Genomic DNA, 24,047 nt, shown 5'->3' with positions numbered 1-24,047 from the left:
TGACGTATATTTATTGGAGATTTGACCCGCAGTGAAACTCCAGTTTCTCCAACGTTTTAGGGTTGAAATTTAGCTAATTTATCTCAAAATTTAAAGTTATAACGAGCAGAAACTGTTGCTCATCGGTCTACTTTTCTTGAAAACTTTTCGTTTCGCAGTCTGCAGAGGGAAAAGTTTGTGTTGAGGATCTTGGCTTCGTGCCAACAAACAGTTTCCAGTGTGGAAAAAAAACCCGACCATGGGATCAATGTTTGATGTTTTGCTGAAACTTCACCTTACGTAATGCAGTATTCATAATCGCAATGATAAGATGACTAGGATTTTACCCAATCTTTCAGATCAACATAATTTTCCAGAGGAAGTTTTTTTTTCGAGAACTTCATGACTCACCACCATGAAACACCTTCCCGCCATTTCTGTTGTCAGGAGAGGATGTTCGTAAGTCATCCAATAAGCGCTCAGATCGACCGTTTCAAAATATTTAATTTCCGTATATTTCTCATAGATGTCGCCACCAGCACACAACTTCCACTCTTCCTGTGGCACAATTCTGGAAAGTACTTTATCTTCTTGCGCTTGCTATGGTTGTTGGCTTGGGCGCGCCGCTATCACGTGAACGGATAGACGCGATCGTATTCGCATGCACCGGAGAGGGTTTGTAAAGGCGCTACGTGTATCAAGTCGCCGACATGAGCAGGAAACGTGAAGTGACGTCACTGAATGTATAAAGCTGCAACCACGCGTAGACTGACAGTAATGCCGGTTTTTGACTATATTTTGTAGACTCGCAAGCAGCATTGTCGCACTAATTCGAGACACTGTTGGATTGGTGGTCTCATCTTTATCTACGGATTAAAGAACCGAGTACAATGATGAATGGAGAGGTAAGTACCTGTTCTCAGTTACCATCGCGTTACTAGGTTTAGAGGGGTGGGATGGAGGATGCAAACATTTATTCTCGCCCCCTTTGACGCCAGGTAAAACTAAATAATGGGACCATCACTAGTGACCTGTCCAATGACCTCATCAAACGAAAGGATGCCGAGACACAGAAAGCCGCAGAAGCTGGGATAGCAGTACCGGCTCCCATTGTCCTAAAGGTTAATGGAGTGGACGCTGAACTGGACACCGACGCGGATCCTTGGGCGCTTCCCGATCTTCAGGACCAGGGGGTCCAGTGGTCAGGTAAAGACCTACCTACACCCTCTCTAATCGTCACATCTTGCGGATATTTAGGCTAAGATCATTTCGTGCGACAGATAATTAACTCGGAGAAGGTCGTGACATATTTTTCTAGCCGCTGCGTACCGCGGAGCGCGATCTCATAGATTAATCGGTGTTTCTGTGTCAAGGAAACGCGACGGATGGAAAATAATGCGACGAAGTTTTTGTGGTAGGCTCATTGTCTTCGTATAATTCAAAGTGTGAGTTGACATTCAATACAACAGTCTTCTCTTAAACACGCTCAGTGGCTGCCCCTCATTGGTTAGCTTCTCTGTTAAGCGGTCATGGCCGGTTCGGCAGTCGCTCTTCAGGCGCCATGTACACCTTTCAAAAGCGGACTAAAGGTTTCGCAGAATGCGTGTTTTCTTCCTACGCGCGCGCTCCCATCAGTACGTCTATTAATAACTATATGATGCAAAATTCAGATAAAATATAAATATTAGAGAAAATCTGATTTTGGGCAGAAGAATAATCAAACAATAAGAACGGGGTTGCAAATAACAAAATAAAAACAGCCAGTATGTGTAATGCGTAAATTGTCTCATAACCGATTTTTGTAACTGCGTTTCCTTAGATGAATGATACTTTGATCGAAATTATCGCGTTCGCACTACTCTTGAGATCTCATTTCTAACTGAACTGTATATATTTTACATACCATCGCTCTGCATTATCACGTTTTGATTTATTTTTTTTAAGTCATTAATCATTAACAAATCGGTTTTTAAATATTAGACATATAAACGAATGAGTCAAATTCATTCCAGTGTTTTAACGATATCATATTAAATATTTATGTATTTCTAATTGAATATATTTATATATTTATTTATAGAACTCTCACGATATGGGTTTATTCAACTGTATATAACTTTTGATTGTTTGAAATTATCAAAAAAGTGAATATTTTTATAAAATATCAGTTTTTAAGTATATTTAGTTACTATCATGCTCATATTTACATGATACATTTTTTTTTTATCAATTCTAACTTAACAATTGTTGGAATAATAATGGAAGTAAAAAAAGTTTGCACGTGTTGATAAATTTTCTTCAGGAAATGTTTAAAAAAAACAGAGCTGAACATCATTATTTTTCTTCAAATCAGTTGAAAACGTGTCAAATTCTCAAATCACTCGTGCAGCTGTTTTCAATGGGCAGCTCGGAACTCGATGCATCTGCAAATGAACATACCAGATTATTTAGCCTTTGAAATGGTGCTTGTCCTACTATATTGATTCAGTCAATTCTATTTCTGTGGCATAAAAGTTTGGAGAGTTTTCGTTTTGTATATTCTTATATTTATCTACTTAAAATACGCTTTTTCTTTCCTTTTAAAGGAGTATTATACTATTCATACCAAAGAAAACATTTGAATCCGCAGTCATTCTTGTAGTAGTCCTTTCTCAGCATTGAAATTGATTTTTATATAAAACACAGTATACGGAGTATATGAATTAATTTAAAAAATAAATAAGGGTATTGCGATTATTAACAGTTAATGCTATTTTTTTCCCGTATATCTTCTTATCTTGATGGACCTGTAGTTTCAGTCAGGATTTCTCCACGACTGCAGGTCGTAAAGAGTCCAGCTATTCCTGTCTTGGGCCTTTCTTCTCCATTTTCTTCCAACTTTCTTAATCATTGGGTCTTCCCACCTTAAGGCTGGTCTTCCAGGCTTCCTTTTGGTATCTCTCGGATACCAGTTTGTAACTCTGACTGTCCATCTGTTGTCTCTCATTCTGGCGAGATGTCCTGCCCATCTTCTTTTGCTGTTGTAGATTGTTTTTATTATCTGTGAGTCCAGACTTCTTCCTGATTTCTGTGTATCTTACGTGGTCTATTTTGTTTATATTGCATATTCTTCTTTCTATTGCACGTTGAGTTAAGTTTTGTTCTTCTTTTAAAGTTGTGTTCCATCTTTCACTGCCATAAGTTAATGCTGGTAAGATGCGACTATTGAAAAGATGGGCTCTTATGTCTATATCTATGTTTTGGTTGGTAATTGTTGATTTTATTTTGTTGAAGGCTATCCAAGCAGCTCTTTTTCTCCTTGCTATTTCATTTGATATATCATTATTCATTTTTATGGACTGGCCGAGGTAGATATATTCAACTTTTTCGATGGTGTGGGATTTAAGAGTGATTGTATGTTTACAGTATTTGTTTTTCATCCATCTTGTTTTGTCAGGGTGTATTTCCAATCCAATTTTTTGGCAGTTTTGGCTTATGTCATTCAGCATTGATTCTAAGAGTTTGGGTGAGTGAGATATTAATGCAACATCATCGGCGAATAATAGGATATTTAATATTTCACCATCAATGTTTATTCCATCTTTCATGTCAATTTTTCGGATGATGCTGTCCAGAGTAGATGTGAAGAGATTAGGTGATAAGACATCACCCTGACCTTGTCAGGTTCAATGGCCTTTCACAGCCAACTAACTAAACCTTATGGAAATCTAATTCTATGATCGGGTATTTAACCTTATATACTGACTGTGTGATAACTGTATGCATTCTGTTGCCAGTCATGTCTCGCGAGATGAAAATCTCTCCTCCTCCATGTGAAACCCGCTAACTCACTTTGTTGAAAAGTCCGTATAAAAGTTCTTCGCATCCCATATGGCATTCGAACTCTGATCATTCCAATGAACATCGACTTCTGCGTTATCGACGGAATCAAGTGTGTGTGTGTAATATTAACATTTTTAAGAGGTATGTGTAAACGAATGAGTGGTCTGTACCTTGCTATGTGGTATTACGTTGCTTAAGATTGTCATAAATAAACAGGGTCTGCGAACAAATGAATTACTTATACTCATTAATACACTTTAAAAAAATTAATGCAGTGTGGCATCACAGAATGTGGTATTCTGTATACAGTACTTTCTACCATTGTAGAAATTCAACTGCGCTCATTCTAATAGTTTGTCTGCATTTTCAAACTAACTTTTTTCAAGATGCGACATCTGTTTTGTGCTCAAATATTTACATAAAAAAATGGACTCAAAGTTTGCAAAAACTTACAAGGCTGATTCTTGAAGCCCAAAAAAGTTATGTGGAACAAATACAAATATTAAATTTTTGGGAGATAATTTTGGTAGGTGGCTATTAAGAAAAATTGATTCCATTCTGTTATTTTCATTCTTTCAGCCTAGATAGTCTTTTGAAAATGAAGAAAACTGCTTTTTTGTGGTTGCATCTTTTAAGGCATACATTAAGTACATCTATCCACCTATCAAAACAACTCCTTTTACGATCATGAGTGTGACAATAGCAAAGAAAATGGCAGAGTAAAAAAAATAAATGAATGAATGCTTAAAACGAAAACAAAAGTTACGTACAAATAGTGTCCACGTATAACATTGAAAAAGGAGAGAACATCGACATCAAGAATCATCACAACTTTGTCTTAGCATATGAGAAAAAAGTTGCTATTCAGCTTCAGAGAGCTTTGAAATTGTTGCAATCACTCGAGCATCAAAGATTATTTCAGCACGACTGAATGATTGTGACGTGTTTCCGATGGTAACTATTAAAATTGTCATGATCATATCTTTGGAAAAATAAATTTAAGTGGCGAGTATTAGCTTTTTTATTATTCCACTAATTGATTGAAATAGAACAATTTTATAAACTAAGTTCGAACTGCAGTGTACCTGTTCTTTGCAAATCTCAGCGATATGAAATTATACGGGAATAGCTTACGTACAGGTATAAAAGTAAAAAAAAAAAAAAGTATTGTTTCAATGTTTAACTTTTACATTAACGCTGGTGACAGGTAAAAACTAAACATGTATTTCCTTGCTTCCTGCCACTCAAATCTCAATAACTGCGATTTTCATCATTAAAATCATTGTCTACGTTGAAAGCATGGAAATAACAGAATGAGACCAATTTTTACTTTCGAGAGGTGGCCGTACAGTATTTCTCGTAAAAATTTTATTTGGGTTCCCGTATAACTTACTTGGGCTTAAAAATCAGAGTTACTTGACTGCTAGACAGAATTTTATTCTATCTAGCAGTTTGAAGTAATAGATATATATTAGTGTGACCCTCCCCCTCCTACTGTTAATGTAGTTTACGGGGAAATATGATGGCAGTTAGATTAAAAAAATCGTAATCGGCATGCAGACGCACATAAAAATCAATATGCAATTACATTTTGGCGATTATAGCACAATACTTATAGCCGCCATATATTTCCCATTGCTAATGTTATTTTAATATTTCAAGAAAATGAAGCAAATAGAACTTTCATTCCCCCCTCTACACATACATACGTGTTAATGCTTATTTGTCCCCTTGGGCATGTGTCAGCGCACAATTTAAATAGCAAGAAAATGAATGGTTCATATCGATGTTTCTTAACTGAAATACCAAAATCGTGATTTGATATGGATGATGCATATTCATGAATACAGAAATAGTTTGCTTTAAAGTTTTTTATTATGATGTTGTCAAGGAAACTTAGTTAGCAACAACGATGCCCTTTGGTTGGAAAGACCTGTCGAATCCTGTCTGGAGTAAAGAGCCTTTATAAGGGATTTTTTTTTAATGAATGTGCATTAATCGGTCTTTTGGGGAAATTTCAGGGTTTTACATCCTGAAATCTTTGCCGGATTGTCTGTCATCCGTGAAACAGATAACATACTTTGACAGACAAGATGGGACAGCAGAGCAACGCAATTCCGTTAAAAATATCGTTATTTTGTATCAGGTCTCAAAAATATTAGCTAACTAGCTGGCCAATATTTTTGAGGTTACAGATAACGAGGATAGTTAAATAATATCTGGATTAAATTTTCTCATTTCAACGCTAATATCAGAATATTTTATTGGCCTTCAAAATAAGAATGATCAAAGAATATCCTAGAAGCACCGAACTCTCCTGAACTACTCTTCCATTATGATCTAAATCCATGAAAATACGCTATCACCTGTATTCTTTTCATCCAACTATTGGATAACGTTGTACCAAGAAGCTCGGAAACACAATACCACTTTATTTGAATAATTTTTTCATTTCGGTTTCATAGTACTGAAATATTAAAGGTCGAACAAACTAATTTTCAGTTTAGTTTTTGATCATTAAAAAAAATGTCATTTTATTTCATCACTTTCAAGTTTCCTTGCCTTCTCAAGTGTTACTTTATTTGAGTTGTTCATATCTAATTTCATTTGTGTAATCTATATCACGCAACTTCTTCATTAACTTTCTCAATCTCCAAAAATTAAAAAGCTTCCACCACAGTGATACTGTACATTTGATAGCGATGCACGATTTATTCATTGAGGTCTGAAAAAGATAAGATATCAAGAAAACTTAATAATCCTAAATATTTCAAAGAAACTGTATTTGATTTTGGCTTGCTTTTCAGTAGTAGTTCGAAAGTGAATTTGTTTTATAAAGTACTGTTCCTTGACTCATGAAAAATCAAATTGTACAAGTTATCGAATTGTACAAGTTATCGGCATTCTTCCTTTTTTTTTTATTTCAAAATTATTTGCTGTTATGGGCGATATCGAAGTGCCCTTCATTAGAAAGAACATATGGAACAAACACGTGACAGGAAGTGAGGCACGATACAACAGCAGGTGTGTTTAGTGCAAACTGTGGTACTATGACCGCAACCAAATAACCAATCACATATCTGCAGCGCAGAAGTATGTATACTGTTGGACATAGATAATGTATATTACTTGCACCATCTCTCTCTCATAGCATTTAAACTAAACATATATCTGTGTGGGAATCTGAAACCTAATTCCCCAAATCGTAAGTGCAATATATAAATTACACCCCAGGAATTGCAAGTTGTGAACATAGTACTAGTTTTTAGGTAATCCGGGAACTGTGCTCTACACCGTACATATATATTTAATTACTGCCATGATAATCACCTACAACGCAATAGCTATGTAATTTTACACAACAATAAAATCAAGATATTACGTAAACTTGCATATTTTAAATGTAAATATGCTAACAGTTATCAACATGAACGAATTTAAAACAAACGTAGTTTGATAAACAAATTTAAAAAACAAGTCTAAACATTAACAAATTTTAACTGATGAAAATGGATTCTTTTTTTGGAGGGGGGGGGATTCAATGAGACATTTATTTGTGATTTCCGATCTTCTGTTTCAACTTGGAAGCCAATTTTACATCCACCCATTTGACAAAATTGAAATTTATAGTTAAACGTCATCACGTGCACCTACCTGTCACATGGTTTATTTTTCTACAGTTCTGTGTTTGCTCTTGCCCATAATTAATTTTAAAAGAAGGAAAAGTTCAGTCTAATTGCTTCGTTAGTCATGAGGTAAAGAATGGTACTATAGAAGAAACAAATTAAAGATCGATGGAAAGTAAACAAAAAATCTTCCAGTAATTTAAAATAACTTATTTAAAGTTCTCATTGTGCTGAATTTAAATATTTGACTTAAATTATTTAAATGAAATGGTTGCCAATTAATATGAATTTTTCATGCTTTAACTTATGTAATACTAAATTATTTATGATTAATTTCATGATCCTGATTATGTTTTTATTACCTGCAAAGTTCATTTCGTAGAATTTTTGTTAAAGCAGTGACTATTACTTTAATAAAATTTTTGACATTTCGTGATATTATTTTCAAAACAATCTTGTTTTAACGTTAAAGTAGTTTAAAATACTTAAGTCTTTTAAGAACGTAGAAATGTGCTTCTCTTTCTACCAACTCTGAAACCCACTGACGCAAATGAGACGGTTGTGGAAAAGCTGCCCTCGTTATTTCACACCTGGTTTAAATAATGGATTATTAGCAAATATTACCGGAATGTAAACTAGCAACTGCAATACAGATTGCAATTCTAGACCAGCATTCTCGGTGTTTGGAACTCCTGAGATCTGAGGTTGCTTTTGTTCCTTATGACTATTTACCACGTTAATATTTATTCAGCAACATTGTATACTAACTTATTTAATTTACTAACAAAACTGCAACAGTTATCTTTTACTGTCTTGTTAAAGAAGTTTAAAACTGGTTTATGACAATGTTGATTATAGAATCAAGTCGTAATATGATTACATGATTGCAGAAATATTAATTTTCGGTTTTATCTATATGATTAAGCGAATTACATTAACACATCTCATTAAACAACATTCACAACGCTTTTAAATTAATTTTCAAGCGGGATTCTTACCACCATGATATTTTACAAATGTTAACACGCGACTGACTGCCATGTTTCCTCATACAACTGTAATGTATTATTGAATCGGGTTGTCATCACCGGAAAAATAGTGCGGAGGGCAACGGACAAAAGATCTGTACAAAAGATCTCAATGAACTAAAACACAAGAGGGAGGGAACTAGAATACTTAGATAAAGCAGGCAAAAATTATCCAACAGACTTAACTATAGATAACTACTATAACACCCTAATAAACTAATACAGCAGAACTAATAGTGTAATTACTAAATGTAAAATGTTTTAAGATGAGCAAATTAAGTTATGAAAAGTAATTCGAAATTTTAAGTGAAGGTAACAAGTTTTTTTTTGTTTTTTTTCCCCAAGCATTTTCTAAATCAGTATAAATACAATAACGCGAAACCCTACAGTTGGTTAGCCGGTACCAATTTTGTTCATAAACTCTAAGAAAACTATAAATAGTCCCGCTGCTGACCTGTCTGGGCAAACGGAGTAGCCTTTCCACTCTGCAACAAAGAGGTCGTGAATTTTGAACCCCCGCTGGGACATCGATGGTTGTGAATGTTTCAAGTGTTAGATGAATTCATTGCTCGGTGTGAGACTACCACCCTGTTTACTCGAAGATAGAGATTATATAAAACTTTAGCCCACCCATGGTGTTAATGTCCGATGATACTGGAACATCCATATGGTTCTAATACCACAAAGTGAATGGAGAGAGGAAGATTAACCAGGATGCTCTTTTTTCTGTATAGTATCAAGAACTTTTAGGGAGGTCTTTAGTGTACTGTCAAAATGTTGAGAACTGTAATGTAAGTTAGGTCAGATTTGGAAAATGGTGCTTTTTGAGAGTACGAAGTTTAAATGGATGCATTTGTCGCAGGCAGGGGCGAATGCTGGTCTTGAAATTCACGCTTGCTCTTGTTATCATTCAGGGAGTGAGAGGTGTGATTGAAGTCTGATTAGCGGAATGATGAATTACTGACCATTTAAAGCTATATATTTAGAAATTTATGTACATTTAATCATACAAATATTCTATCTTTTTCAATTTAGCTATTTGAATACAAATTCTACCCTACGGTTCTTCTTTATGAACTGGTCAATAACATCATAAAAAATTGGTTGTAACTTAATTTTCCCAAGCAACACGCACACTTGTAAAGGCTGGCTAGAGCTACGTTGACTGTGTATGGCCTGTATTTAAGCAACAGGGTGAGACGACGTGAAGGGAGGGAAATGGCTATGCGTGCGCATGAAATCACAGCGCTGCAGCGAGGACCTGGAAGCTCCGACAACCGAGCAAGCATCGGCCTTCGATACACAATGCAAACCTCAATTATTGCCGTGCAAGCTGAAGATGTCTTCTGTCTACAAAAATAAAAACCTAAATGGAATGCTTATAAATTTATATTTGTTAACAAATAAATATTACTTCTTTCTCAAGTAATGAGCTTGCGCAGCAAGCATGGAGAATTCTCCCCTGGTGGCAGGACAGCAAAAGCTAGAGGTATAAGCTCAAGAAAAGAAACAGCTGTCATGTAGGGATCTGCGTATTAAAAAAAAGTAACGGGTGGTTGAAATGAGAAATTTCTTACCACAAAGAAGACAAATGTTACGCCAACATCACCGATATCAAACTGTCCGTTTTAAAAACAAAGGCAAGAGTAATACAACACTCTAATGCGTATAAACGCAAGCGATAACTCATCCGCTTCCAGTCCGACTGAACTATTAACACTTAAAAAAAATTAAATTTTTCTAGAAATATTCGCTGTTCAGTTTCTTCCATGTGCAGTTTTGAAATATTATCCAAACTAAAAACTACCATTAATTTATTTGTCTAAGAAAGTCAACCTTCATATATAAATTTAGACACGAATTAGCACACATCAGGATGATTAGGTAAGGTTACAAGAATATTTTCTAACGCGAACCTTATTTATCCTTATTTCCATCAATGCATGGCAATGGTTTGAATCCACGCAACAACCGTTGATATATTGCCAACAATAACTGAGTATTATGTCAATTAAAAAAATACGATTGAAAAACCCGTATCATATTTAATACTGTAAATAGACTTCAGCGTTAAAAAAAAAAAAAAATCCCAGAACAGAGAATGGATGCAAACCTTACATGACAGTATTAAACAGCCGCAGAGAATTTCACACAGAGCGCAAGAACGCGTTTAGCGTTCCACAATTAACAGAAACAGCAATAATACTATAATAAACCGTTTCTTTCCCAAATCTTTAGAGCCTTCTTACTGCAATCGGTAGATAACGCATTCGATTTCTGTTATGCGAGGAACATATAGCTGCTTCATTGTTTAGATTACGCCCAAGCGACTGATGCAAGACAGAAATTAATACATACGTTAAGAGCAGAGCAAAGACGGGATCTGCTTAGAGCTCAGTTCTGAAGCTCCTTATGCTTTCCATATGAAGTCGACTTGAACTGATATACCTACTTCATTGCGGCAAAAGATTATTTGAGTACGCAATCTTTCATTTAAATTGATCACGGAATTAACATTTTTGTATGTAAATGTCTTTTTAGTTACATATTCAAATCGCTTTTTTTAAAAAATATATTATACTGTACTGTATAAAATTCAAAGCGGCAGTTGTTAAAATTCCAACGAGATGGTAAGTTTCAAAAATGATTATTCCTGTAGGTATCTGCAATTTGTATCGATCAGGTGAAACAAACTTACGATTCAGATGCATATAATAAGAATGTGTATAATATTATATATATAATTTCTTAATAATCCCTAAATATTTTATAGTACTAAATGCTGCTTTGGCTTGTTGACATCGAAATGACAAATCTGCAAAGAACGTAACTTCTACTGGTACTATACATCGTGTCCATTGTGACGTCAAAATAAATGTCAAGGTCATGTGTATGCTAACAGCTGCAGTGCGCTGCTCTGGAGCGCCATGTCTCAGGAAGCGACTACCTATGGTCAATAGTACTTTAGTACTACAGGAATAAAAAAAAATAAAATAAACAATTTGAGATTACATCCATTTTTTTAAAATATAAATAGTGTATTCATTTAAATGTTTGACCAGTTTCCTTCCTAAATATATAGAAAAATGAGCCTGATTAATATTTTAAAAGTTTATTTTTGGAATTTGCTTTTTTTATATTTATTGACAATCCTCTGTAGAGCTTACCACGAGTGGCAAAGTTATCCGAGTGTGTCTGGGGGTGCTTAAATTGGCCTCCCTCCTACTCCTGCTCTACCTGTTCATCTGTTCCTTGGACTTCCTCAGCAGTGCCTTCCGTTTGGTCGGAGGGAAAAAAGCAGGCGAAGTATTTCAAGACAACACACTACTCAAGAACCCGGTGGTCGGTCTCATGATAGGAGTGTTGGCCACAGTACTGGTGCAGAGTTCGTCTACATCCACCTCTATTGTCGTCACCATGGTGGGCTCAGGAAGTGAGTTTCGCTTCTTTTATAGTTTATTTTTTTTTATTTTCATTTTATAAAAATGTTTAGATGAATGCTTGTCCAGATGCTCTGAAGTTATCGATGCGGTAACAGCGGAAAAATAAAGATCGTCGTTTAAGATTTGACATTGCATTGTATTTTTTAAAGAGATTTTGTGATATACGAAATCATCATTATTTCAATACTTTTAAGTTCACGTGATCGAAACTCTCAGTTTTAAATACTGCCGTATTTTAACGATTAATCGATTGATAAAGAGAACAGACAGGTGAGAGCTTTGAGGCCTCAGACTTAAACACAATTATCAGATCTCAAAAATGCATTAGCCACAATTCTGATCAGGATATTTACTTATCTATTCCAAGCATTTATACCACAAATGTCTTAACATCAATGCAGTGGTTTTCAAAATGAATTCTTAACGTTTTGATTCGTTAAGCAACACGGAACTGTCATAACTGTTGCTAAAAATTGGCACTTAAGAAAATCGAGACTCATGTTTCTACAACCATAGTGCATACACACAAATACCACAGTACACCTTCCTCCTGAAGAAAACCGTGTTGTCTATTAAAGAAAAAAGTTGAATGGTTCAACAGCTTCAAAATATTCTCATAACTAATTTTAGATAGTTTCTTAATAATACATCCTCTGTCCAAAAAGAAACCAAACTTTTGATAGAAAATAAAACACGCCAATTATAATTATTTAAATCATTTATTTCAATCAATATACTCTCCCTCAGCTTCGATACAGAGTTTGGCGCTGTCATTAATTCGTTAAATGAGTTTTTTATATCGGTTTTTGGGATACTGTTGAGGGTCGTGGTTACTGCCGCTTCAACGTTTTCAATGGTGTCGTATCGCTTTCCTTTCATCGGCAAATGAAGTCGAGGGAAGAGAAAGAAGTCACAGGATGCTAAATCAGGTGAATACGGCAAGTGATCCAACACACAAACTTCGTTTTTGCTCAAAAACTGTTTCACAGTGTTCGAACGATGAGATGGTGCATTATCGTGTAAAACTGACCAGCTGCCTGCATCACGATATTCATGCCGTACGCGACGAATTCTCGCTATCAATCGCTTCAAAACTTCGAGATAAAACGCGCCATTGACCGTTTCGCCAGGCGGAATGAATTCTTTGTGGATAATACCCTTGGAATCGTAGAAACAAATCAGCATTTTCTTTACTTTTGACTTCTCCAAGCGATTTTTTTTTCAGATGCCCCTCTTCTGGTGGTCTCCACTCAGCACTCTGGCGCTTTGTTTTGGACTCATACTCAAAACACCGTTTCGTCACCAGTAACGATCGTTTCAAGGAAATTTGAGTCCTCACGAGCGGTTTTAATGTCAATTCGATACATTTTTCAGTCAACTTGTGGGAAACAAATCGCGAATTCAATTTACGAAGGCCCAAACGCTCGGTCAAAATGTTGTGCACAATTGATTTTGGAATCCCCAATTCATCTTCAATCAATCTTACGGACGATTTTGGATTTTCTTTGAAATCACGCACTTTTTGGATGTTAACTTCGCTCAGTCCAGTTTTTGGACGACCCGGCTTTTCGTCGTCCTCAAGCGTCTCACGACCACTTTGAAATCGCCTAAACCACTCGTAAACTTGAGTATACGGGATAAGCATTCATCACCGTATGCTTTTTGAAGCATTTGATGCGTTTTCGGAAAAACGTTTACCAAGTTTAACACAGAAGTCAATTGCAGCTCTCTGTTTGAAACTCATTTTCCTACCGTTCGTCAAAACACGCTGTCACTCTTAGCACTATAACTCGGCTTCTAATGAAATAAATGTCATAAACAGTTGACACAACACTAATGATGGTTGCAGCTTTCGACAACAAAAAGATACAACATGTGGCACCACTAGTTATTTCTATTTTCGAAAAGTTCGGTTTCTTTTTGGACAGAGGGTGTAAATCCTGACTCGACCAGAACAATTTCCAGACCGCTTTTTGCAAATAGACCGAATTTTAGAAAATTTTCAGGAAGTTAGATGCGTTAAGAAGAAACTATTTGTCAATTTGTTTTTTTAGTCAGGCTCCAGGTTTCACTACCATAGGTCATTGCTGGGATTACACTGATTGTAGATCTTTATTTTTAGGCAGTTTAGTAAATTGCCTATACATACATCTCTATAATGGTTAAAAACTTTCCATCCTGTTGATATTCTAGCTGCAATTTCTTTATCAAGCTTATGGTCAATTGTAATTATTTGTCCTAGATATCTGAGAACAAGTTATTTCACTGTTTGATTTATTTAGATTTGTTTTTCGTTCTGGAGTATTTTTACTACACATTATTTTTTATTCGTCCATATTTATTTGCAGGCTTGTTTCCAAATTTTATTTAATTCAATAATCATGTGTTCTAATTCTTTTGGTGATGTTGCTGTTAATATATATATATATATATATATATATATATATTAATGCTACATATTAATACATACACACACTTAAGCTTCTAGCATTTCTCATAGATCTATTGAGTCGATGGCTTTTACATAATGAGTGAAAGCCGAAGAATTTTTTTTATTTTTATTGCTTGATTTAAGGCCTGTAATTGATCTAAAGTTGAGGATGTTCTGTAACGTGCCTGTTCTTTGGTCGATGGAAACTTGACGTCGTTTATTTTGCTATCGATAATTTTTGTAAAAAAAAAAAACTTATAAAGCACTGGGAAAAGTTATAGGCTTATAATTTGTCAGTTTTATCACCTTCCTTTCTTATACAGAAGGATGATTTTTTTCAGTATCCCAACTTTTAGTTCTTGTTGCTCCTCGTAAACACCGAATATACAATTCTGCTAGTTTTATATGCAGGAGATCCCCTCAATTTTTTCAACATTTCCAGTAATATTCCATCAAGTCCAGGTGCCTTTCCATTTTTCTAAGTGCATGCTCTACTTCATCTTTGATTCTATATTCGTTGTAATTTTCAATATCAATTTCTCTATTGTTTTCTATTACTTTCCTATTATTTGTATATAATTCTTGATAGACTTTAGCTATCTCCATGTGTTTTCTTTTTGTAACGAGTATTCCATTTTCAAATTTTACACCTGTCATTATAATTATGAAGAGGTTTTCTTTATACTATTTTTTTTCTATTGCTGTTCTTATTGTTTCTGTTGTGAAATGCCTTCTATCCGCTTATCTTTTTCCTTATTGTTTTACAAAGTTTCAGTATATATATATATATTCTGTTTCTTACACCATGTGCACCCTGTTTCTTTTTTTTTCTATTACGTTTTTAGTTTCCTTTTTCTAATTTGTCTATTTTTGCTCTTTTTGAAAATATAGCAATTAAAAAAAGGAAACTGAAAAACCTAATAGAAAAAAAGAAGAAACACGATGTTATATGGCGTAAGAACCATAGAGAAAATAAGGAAAAAGATGAGAGGATATAAGACATTTCAATACAAAAATGAAAAGAACAGCGATAGAAAAAAAATTGTGTGCAAATATCGCCTCATGGTTTTAGCTTGAAATTAAAAATTCAAATGTTACATTTCTAATCTAAAAATTTCAATTTTTTTTATAAGAAAATGATATATCCAGAATGATCTAACATATATATCCACTTCCATCAAGTGTAATATTTTAATTTAGAAATTCGGATTTTTTTTTCTTCTATGCAAAACCTGGAAAACACATGCAAGTGACAAATAATACATTTTGTCATGCCCTTGGTTGCCTTGTTATACTCAACCATAATCTGAATACCCTGTTGAAAACGTCTAAGGATGGTGTCTTATCAGTAAAACTGAACCAATGCATACACATAAAAGAAACGAATCAGTAGACCAAGTACGTTCCAGTAGGCAAACCGGCAGACAATGGGGCGGGGATAAGATTTTATTAAACTCTTATATTATATTTCTGTTTTTTCATCGAATGTGTCTCTAAGAGCGAATGGTAACAAAATTATTTATGTAACGATAGTGAAGTACATGTTAGTGCTCATCATACAGATAGGTGGTTTTGGAGAGGTTGAGAATTATTGGCATATACAACCAATAATTTTTTTTTTTTTTTGAAAAGTAATGAACTAAAAAAAAGGGCGATAATTGATTGAATGGTAAAGACATTCTCTTCTCTTTTAAGAAATCTTAGAGTTTCCAAGCTACTAGTAAAGATATTAAAGCAATACAAAATAGGAAATAATCAAGCGAAGCTTTTAATGATTGGAGCCGCTAAGATCTGATTTCCTGAATCTGAATGATAAAGAATAGAAAAAAATTGGATAAAGTGTTAACAGCAGTGACGGCAAACGCAAATTCTACATTCTTTAGATAAAACGAATTGGGATCAATGAAATTTGCTGATTTTTCTGAAGTATAAAATCAGCATTTTAACTTCCTGTTCAGAAGCTTTATCCATCTGTCTATATGCATATAATAATAGTCACTCTGCCTGGACGGATTGTATTTAGAAACTTGGCCACAATTTATCAACACAATTTCAATTACAGTGTAACTGCACGATTTAAGCCATTGTTTGATATGACGCGTGTTTTTATAATTCTTGGATCGTTTGGATACCTTCCGGAAGTATTCTTTCAGAATAGAAAGTAAACCGTTCCCTGGAAGTTAATAGCAAGGCCAAAGCTACTGAACCAATTTTCTTAAGTTGGTAGGGAAGGAAATTATTCATCAAACAAGCTACACTTAAGCTAATTAAATAGCTCCAGTAGTCCGTTTCAGTGTATTATACTAAGCATATCATTTTTACGCAGCTAAATTAATTTTCCACTAATCAAACCTTTAGGGAGACCGTTATTAGTTTGATTTCAGTCGCTGACTAGAACTTTTATTTTTTAAAGTCTGTTCCCGAGTCGATCTTTGGCACAAGCATGATTTCTTTTGTTCTAGAAACTCGGGTTTTTAACACAGCAAATCAAAATGAAATCGACAGTAAACCTCACAATTTCCAATAATATTAGTTAGGATTAGAAAACACGATATGGCAGGGTTGTTTGTAGTCTTATCACCCATTTAGAAATAGGAAATCTTCAGTAGAGGAAGAACTACAGTTGACAACTAAAAGTGGAAACCGACTGCCTACAGATATATGGCTGAAAGCTAGAGGATTTTTTAAACCATTATATCATATTGTTTAAACTTTACGGCCTAGTTGGCCATGAGTATAGTGTATATGTTCATACTCTTCAACCAAACAGGCTATGGATTCGAATCCCGCGATAGCATAGAAAAAGGATGGGAAAGTCATCAGTTGAGAGACGATTTTTGTCGCCCTGTGTGAGATCACCACATTGGCAAAGGAACAAAAAAAAATGTTCTGACATGGGATAGATACAGAGAAATATTTTAAAATGGTATACAAAGACATCTTTTAATAGAATAATCAAGATTACTCACTTTGTATCAAATAATCCTACTGGATTCTAATTGATATTTTACCATACAGTTATCTTATTTCTCTAGAACATTTTTGATAATTTATGAATGCTGTTGATGTCGGTTTTTTATATTAGTCATTCATTTTCTTTCCAGTTATTAAAGTCAAAAACGCCATCCCTATTGTAATGGGCGCCAATATCGGCACTTCAGTGACCAACACTATCGTCTCTTTGACGCAGGCGTCGGACAGAAATGAATTCCGGAGAGCTTTTGCTGCGGCTACAGTTCATGACATGTTCAACTGGCTAACAGTAATTGTCCTTCTGCCTATAGAAGTAGGAACAGGTAAGCAAAGTCACTTTTTTTTTCTTTATTTTTTTTAGTGAATGAACTTTATGGATGACACTAATTGAACGGATGATTAAATATTCACTTAACTGTTCTTTGGAGTCTCTCTCTCTGAGAGAGAGACTGTACACGCATGACATTCAATATGCGTATCGAGTATCTATAAATAAATATTCAGTTACATCGCTTTGCATTCAGATACTACACGACTAAAGGAAATTGCTCCCTACTATTGTTTGCTGCGTACATTGGCAAGTTTCTTATTATAAAGACAATTCTGTATGGAATAATTTCTAATCAAGTTAAGAAATTCAAAATTTCTCTAAACGTTGAGTTTTTTTTCCCCCAATCAACAATTCCTCTAATCCTATTTGGACTTCGTTCGTAATGGACTATTCATTGTTCTTTTTTTGGAACAGTGCCGAATATCTTGAAGAGCTACTCGACGATCATTAATTCTGCAGGCAGGTTTAATTTTCTTCCCCCTACTATATTGAGCGCATGCTGCAAAGGCGTTTTATAAAACTTCACTGATTTGACGAAAAAATGTATAGTTGTCCTTGACCTCTACTTTAGAGTACTATGTTTTAATAATAAAATCAAGGAATTATATCATATTCAACTTCAGTATATAAGAATTTTTGAACTCGTCATAAATTCATAATTCCTAGAAATAAAAACTGCATTACATTTTTCTCCGTTTCACATAAGTTAAAAGAAACCCTTAGATTATTTTTCAAACAACAACCAAATATGAAATATTTGCACCCGTGGTTACACGATCTTTGTAAGAATGTTGTGAATGGTATCATAATGTTCCGAATGAATAGTGAAGATCAACAGTTTCCATGATTTCACGCGTCTTAGGTTTTTAGAGGACAGCAGTTTTTGTTCGAAGTGTTGAAGCTTTTGGCCAACGAGAGCATCATTGGTGTAGATTAGTACATATTCGAACTGCTCATACCAATTTATCGTCTGTTGTGACAAAAATTTCACGTTGCGTGACAGTTTGACAGTAAATATCGCGCAACGTTTCGTTATCTTTGGCGTGACAGACGTAACTTCGATTTTACTTTGGTTTTTAAGCGAAATATATTTCGTCTGCAAATTTTTAACATCTTAAAGGTGGATAAAAAATAAACATTGTCATTAATGACGAGTTAGTAACAAATACACAATTTTGTGATATTTAAATAGCTTAATGTGACGTATCTACAAATAGCAATGCTTCAATTGCCAAGAAAAAAAATTTAATCGTTGCTGTAAACACTTAAAAAAAAATCCATTATGCATTTTCGTAACAAAGATTACTGGTGAATTATGAGTTTTGCATCACTGAAATATTAGAATTAACCTTCATTAATAGGTGGCGAGGAGAAGACGATAAAGACTGCCTGCCAAGTGTTTAGCACGCCATACAAATATTCATTGTCTTTGCGCAAGTCTAAAATGACCTAATGTTCATTAGCTTTAATAAATCATTTAAAATTAACGTTATCTTGAGATAACCTTACTATGAATGCATGATGAAATCCACATGACTGTTTCTGTCTGAATTGTGTGCAAGAGTTAAAATTAACCTTCATTAGTTGAGAGCCCAAGAAAATTCTTAGAATAAAAATCTTTTTTCAAGAAAAGTGGGATTTTTAATGAATTTTTCATTGTCATAGGATATTTAGAGCACCTAACTGAAGCTATCATGAACGCCGGAGAATGGAAGCAGAATAAAGGCCTCAAAAAGGACATGTTGAAGAGACTCACAAAACCTTTAACTTCTTTAATAATTCAGGTAAATACTTCAAATAAACTATTAGTTCAGTAAAACTGTCCAATTTCATTTTCATAAACATTGAACTCACTAGACAATATTTTTATATAGTAAAGTAATCCGAGAAAATTCCAGCCCTCAACTTTTTGGCCTATCCTTTCTCTCTGAACTTTTTTGAGGTATAGCTGTGCATTTACTGTTTATTTTTTTCTTGCCATTTTAAAAGAAAATAGTTATTTGAATTCTAGTGTGATACCATTTTTCATTTCTAATTTTAGCTGGACAGTAAACTAATAGAGGATATTGCTACCAATAAAACCAGTGGAGAAAATAGATCATTCGTAAAGACGTGCTATGACAAGAATATGAATATGACTAAAAGTTGTGAGTTATACATAATAATCCTTTGCCTTTTGAATAAAATAACGATTTTAATTTTGCAATAGTTATTTCGTTATTTGCAAGTTAAGGCAAGTGCGTGATTTGAAGGCTCAGATAAAAATCTTAAACTGCTTAGAAAACATTCATGAGAACTTCCTAGAAAACAATTGAGGAGATTTGTAATAATATGATAAAAATTTTGACAATAATCAAAATTTGACGTTTCGGATTAATTCCTGTAATCTTGTATATATTCGATAAATTGTGGTAAATATTAGATCAGGTAACGATCTAATATTAGTACGGCATAATACTTTCTATAAACAAAAAGTTCTAGTTATATCTAAAATTATAAAATGAAGTTATATAAATTTTGTATTCGGCAAGATTAGCCTTGAAGCTAGCTTATTGAATGCAACATGAACTAGGCATTGCACATATCCTATAGGCAAAGATTTCTAGACTAAGAAATAGCAATCCCTTAAGCGCCATTTAAAGGGGCAAACATTTTAGGCCTTGATGAATAATCACTATTTACCATATCAGAACACGCATATTACAATACAACAAACATCTTTCATGCTGTTGATGAAAGATGTTAATCATTTGTATTAAGGTTTAAGGTGTGAATTTGAATACGCCTGTGATTTGTTAATCTGTTCATTTGTTTCTCATACTTTATGAGAAACAATTTCGGAGTTACCAACTGGCACCCTGCCTAATATATTTCATCTGCATAAAGCTTATCGGCTGTCTTAAAAAAAGCATTTGTCTTTAAAAATATTCTCATTCCCATGCATCAAGAATGAAAAATGTATTCCAGATTGGGTCAAACTCAGTTAACAATGCTACTTGTGGAGGTGATTGGAGGAAGAGATCCACCGTCTACCTCTTTATCCGATTTCTTTTTTTATCCTCTATCTAATTCGATTGGACATACTTGGCTCAGAAGAGCAGTTTTTATATTTATTCGAAATCGATTGACCAATAAACCTCCACATATGTCTGTAGAGAAGAAAACACTATGTAGAAGATCGAAGATTCCATTTAGCATCGAGATTACAGCAGGTCGAATTGGTGCTCGAATGATCCTTGTAACAAGAGTGGTATCTCGCTGTATGATCTTAATCACTACCTAAGAGCGTAACTCTTGACCATACCAAAATAGCAGCTTAATCGGCTTTTAACTCTGTATCTGAAAATCTTTCCAATGTTAGTAAAAAAAAAAAATGTACTTTTTTCTTACCATTTCATGAAATCATAATCATTTTATAACTCTGGATGAAAGTCCAAACGCTGCTATTCAAAATGAAGCCGTACCAAGGTCAAGAGGCATGCAAAAATCGTACTTATATCGTACTTGTCATACTACTGCGTTTTTCACTTAAAAAACGTTGTTTTTTTTAAACCTTACACGCATCGCTTTTATGTCAACCTCATTTATTAAAAGGCTGCTCCTATCCATGCTGCTACTGTTCTGGAGTTTAACCTTTTAATAAATGAGGGTGACATAAAAGCGATGCGTGTAAGGTTTAAAAAAACTACCTTTTTTAAGTGAAAAACGCAGTAATATGACAAGTACGATATTAGAAGAGTTAGATCGCGCTATATCTATGATAATAGATTAAAAACTATTATCATAATCGTAAATTTGTTTTGATAAAGCAAAAAACAAATTACATATAAAAGACGAATGAGATTTCTTTCACTTCTCTTATAATTTGAAGAAAAATGACTTGTCATATAAGCTATCTGCTACTCCGATGTGCTAAATTTTTATTTTTCAAGTTTTCAACGATTTAGTCTCCTCTAGCTATTTATTTATGTACATATGTTGAAAATCATGTTAATAATATTGATAACTATGTAAACATAACTTTAAGCAGTAGATGTTATTTTGCTTTGAGAACTAATAATTGGGAATTAATTTTTAAGGAACTCGAAAGATTCTTTAATTTTTTAAAAAAAATGTTTTTAATGTTATTTTGAAATAAGATTTAACAGGTACGTTTTTAAACAAGAAATTAAATCACTATCGTGCTTTTTTCACTCAAATATCACTGGAAGAGGAATTTATCGAAGGCTCATTTAATATAATAGTCGCAAAGTTTTAGTGGACCCGATTTTATCTAGGCTATTCAAATGAGCATGTGACCAAAAGATATTATAGACTGTGATGTGGCCCGTGCATGAATAGATCAAAGTAGATGGCATGCCTCTTAACAACTGACGTGTTCGTGAAAGGAACTCCTGTCTTCCTCTGTCCAAAAAGAAACCGAACTTTTTGAAAATAGAAGACAGTAGTGGCGCCACCTGTTGTCTTTTTGTTGTCGAAAATGGCAACCTTCATTAGTGTTGTGTCAACTGTTTATGATATTTGTTTCATTAGAAGCAGAGTTATAGTGCCAAGAGTGACAGTGTGTTTTGACGAACGGTCGGAGAATGAGTTTCAAACAGAGCTGCGATTGACTTTTGTGTGGTAAAGGTTTTACCGAAACGCATCTAATACTTCAAAAAGCATAAGGTGATGAATGCTTATCCCGTATTCAAGTTTACGAGTGGTTTAAGCGTTTTCAAAGTGATCGTGAGACGCTTGAGGACGACGAAAAGCCGGGCCGTCCAAAAATGGATTGAGCGAAGTTAACATCCAAAAAGTGCGTTTTTTCATAAGAGAAAACCGCGAAATCGACTGAGATTGATTGAAGATGAATTGGTGATCCCAAAATCAACTGTACACAACATTTTGACCGAGCGTTTGGGCCTTCGTAAATTGAATTCGCTATTTGTTCCCTACAGGTTGACCGACGACCAAAAAATGTATCGAATTGAACACTGCAAGGACCTCATTAAAACCACCTCGTAAGGACTCAAACTTCCTTGAAACGATCGTTACTGTTGACAAAATTCGGGCTCATACTCAAAATTTTGAGTATGAGTCCAAAACAACGCGCCAGAGTGCTGAGTGGAGACCACTAGAAGAGGGGCAATACAAAAAAAGTCGCTTAGAGAAGTCAAAAGTAAAGACAATGCTGATTTGTTTCTACGATTCGAAGGGCATTATCCACAAAGAATTCGTTCCGCCTGGCCAAACGGTCAATGGCGCGTTTTATCTCGACGTTTTGAAGCGATTGATAGCGAGAATTCGTAGCGTACGGCATGAATATCGTGGTGCCAGGCCAGCTGGTCACTTTTGCACGATAATGCACCATTTCATCGTTCGAACATTGTGAGAGTTTTTGAGCCAAAACCAAGTTTGTGTGTTGGATCTCTCCGTATTCACCTGATTTAGCACCCTGTGACTTCTTTCTCTCTCCCCGACTTAATTCAATGGCAATAACTATCGTTTGAAAACGTTCAACCGGCAGTAACCACGACCCTCAACAGTATCCCAAAAACCGATATAAAAAAAAAACTCATTTAACGAATTAACTGACCGTGCCAAACGCTGTATCGAAGCTGAGGGAGAGTATATTGAATGAAATAAATTATTTGAATAATTATAATTGACCTGCGTTTTATTTTCTATCAAAAGTTCGGTTTCTTTTTGGACAGAGGGTGTACGATCGAGATAAATATATCATCAGCATTGGAATTTGATGGAAAATTAAAATACAAGAGATTGTCTGTAAGTGATGCATGATGCAAAATAACTATCCTGGAAACAAGATGAACAAAAATTGTGGCCAAATGGATTACGTATCGGAACTATCATCTACACATATCGATTGCGTTATAAAAGCAGAAGAGATTAAAATGAACCAAACCGGCATATGAGCAAAATAACGAGAAAACAGGATTTCGTGCGTGAAAATTTGAATTCACTTAGTCATGTTTACGCTGTTACACTTAGTTACTTTTACTCTGGTGTACTTATGAAAAATTAACCATGCTTTTTGAAGGGTGAATATACAGGTAATACCAAAAATATTTAGTCTTCATTTTATTTATACCGCCTCATTTTCAAATAACCATTTGAAAATGAAAGGCAGTAAAATAAAATGTTTAACAAGTTTAAAAAAAAAATTAAAATGTGATATCCAAGCTAATCTTTTGTACAAAGATTTGCCATTACTCATAAGCTCCATATAAATGTGCCGAGAAATTGCAATATTTACGATTTCAGGTGAGGCTACAACTACCATAAAACAGGATATTAGCATCTCAAAGGTCAGGAATCCAGATTTTTCTCTTTATACGAGACGGTAGGAACAAAATGTCAAATAATGAATCAACGTGTTCGTCTCTAATTTTTCTTTAGCAATTCCATATA

At 34.4% G+C, this 24,047-nt stretch overlaps 1 protein-coding gene across 1 annotated transcript; it reads left to right on the top strand.

Moving 5' to 3' along the window:
- Nucleotides 1-759: 759 nt before the first annotated feature.
- On the top strand, nucleotides 760-23,983 carry LOC150100316 (sodium-dependent phosphate transport protein 2B-like). Its single transcript, XM_090402634.1, has 7 exons — nucleotides 760-884; nucleotides 978-1,185; nucleotides 11,616-11,888; nucleotides 17,434-17,625; nucleotides 19,299-19,417; nucleotides 19,675-19,780; nucleotides 23,901-23,983. The coding sequence occupies exons 1-7, from the start codon at nucleotides 870-872 to the stop codon at nucleotides 23,981-23,983; spliced, it is 996 nt and encodes a 331-aa protein (XP_090258760.1). The 5' UTR covers nucleotides 760-869.
- Nucleotides 23,984-24,047: the final 64 nt, after the last annotated feature.

The sequence above is a fragment of the Typopeltis vanoorti genome, chromosome 13, assembly GCF_054136105.1.
Source record: "Typopeltis vanoorti isolate ZY-2024b chromosome 13, IOZ_Tvanoo_1.0, whole genome shotgun sequence".
Lineage (NCBI taxonomy): Eukaryota > Metazoa > Arthropoda > Arachnida > Uropygi > Thelyphonidae > Typopeltis > Typopeltis vanoorti.
Note: the sequence above shows the minus strand (reverse complement) of the source record. Positions and strands in the feature narration are given on the sequence as shown.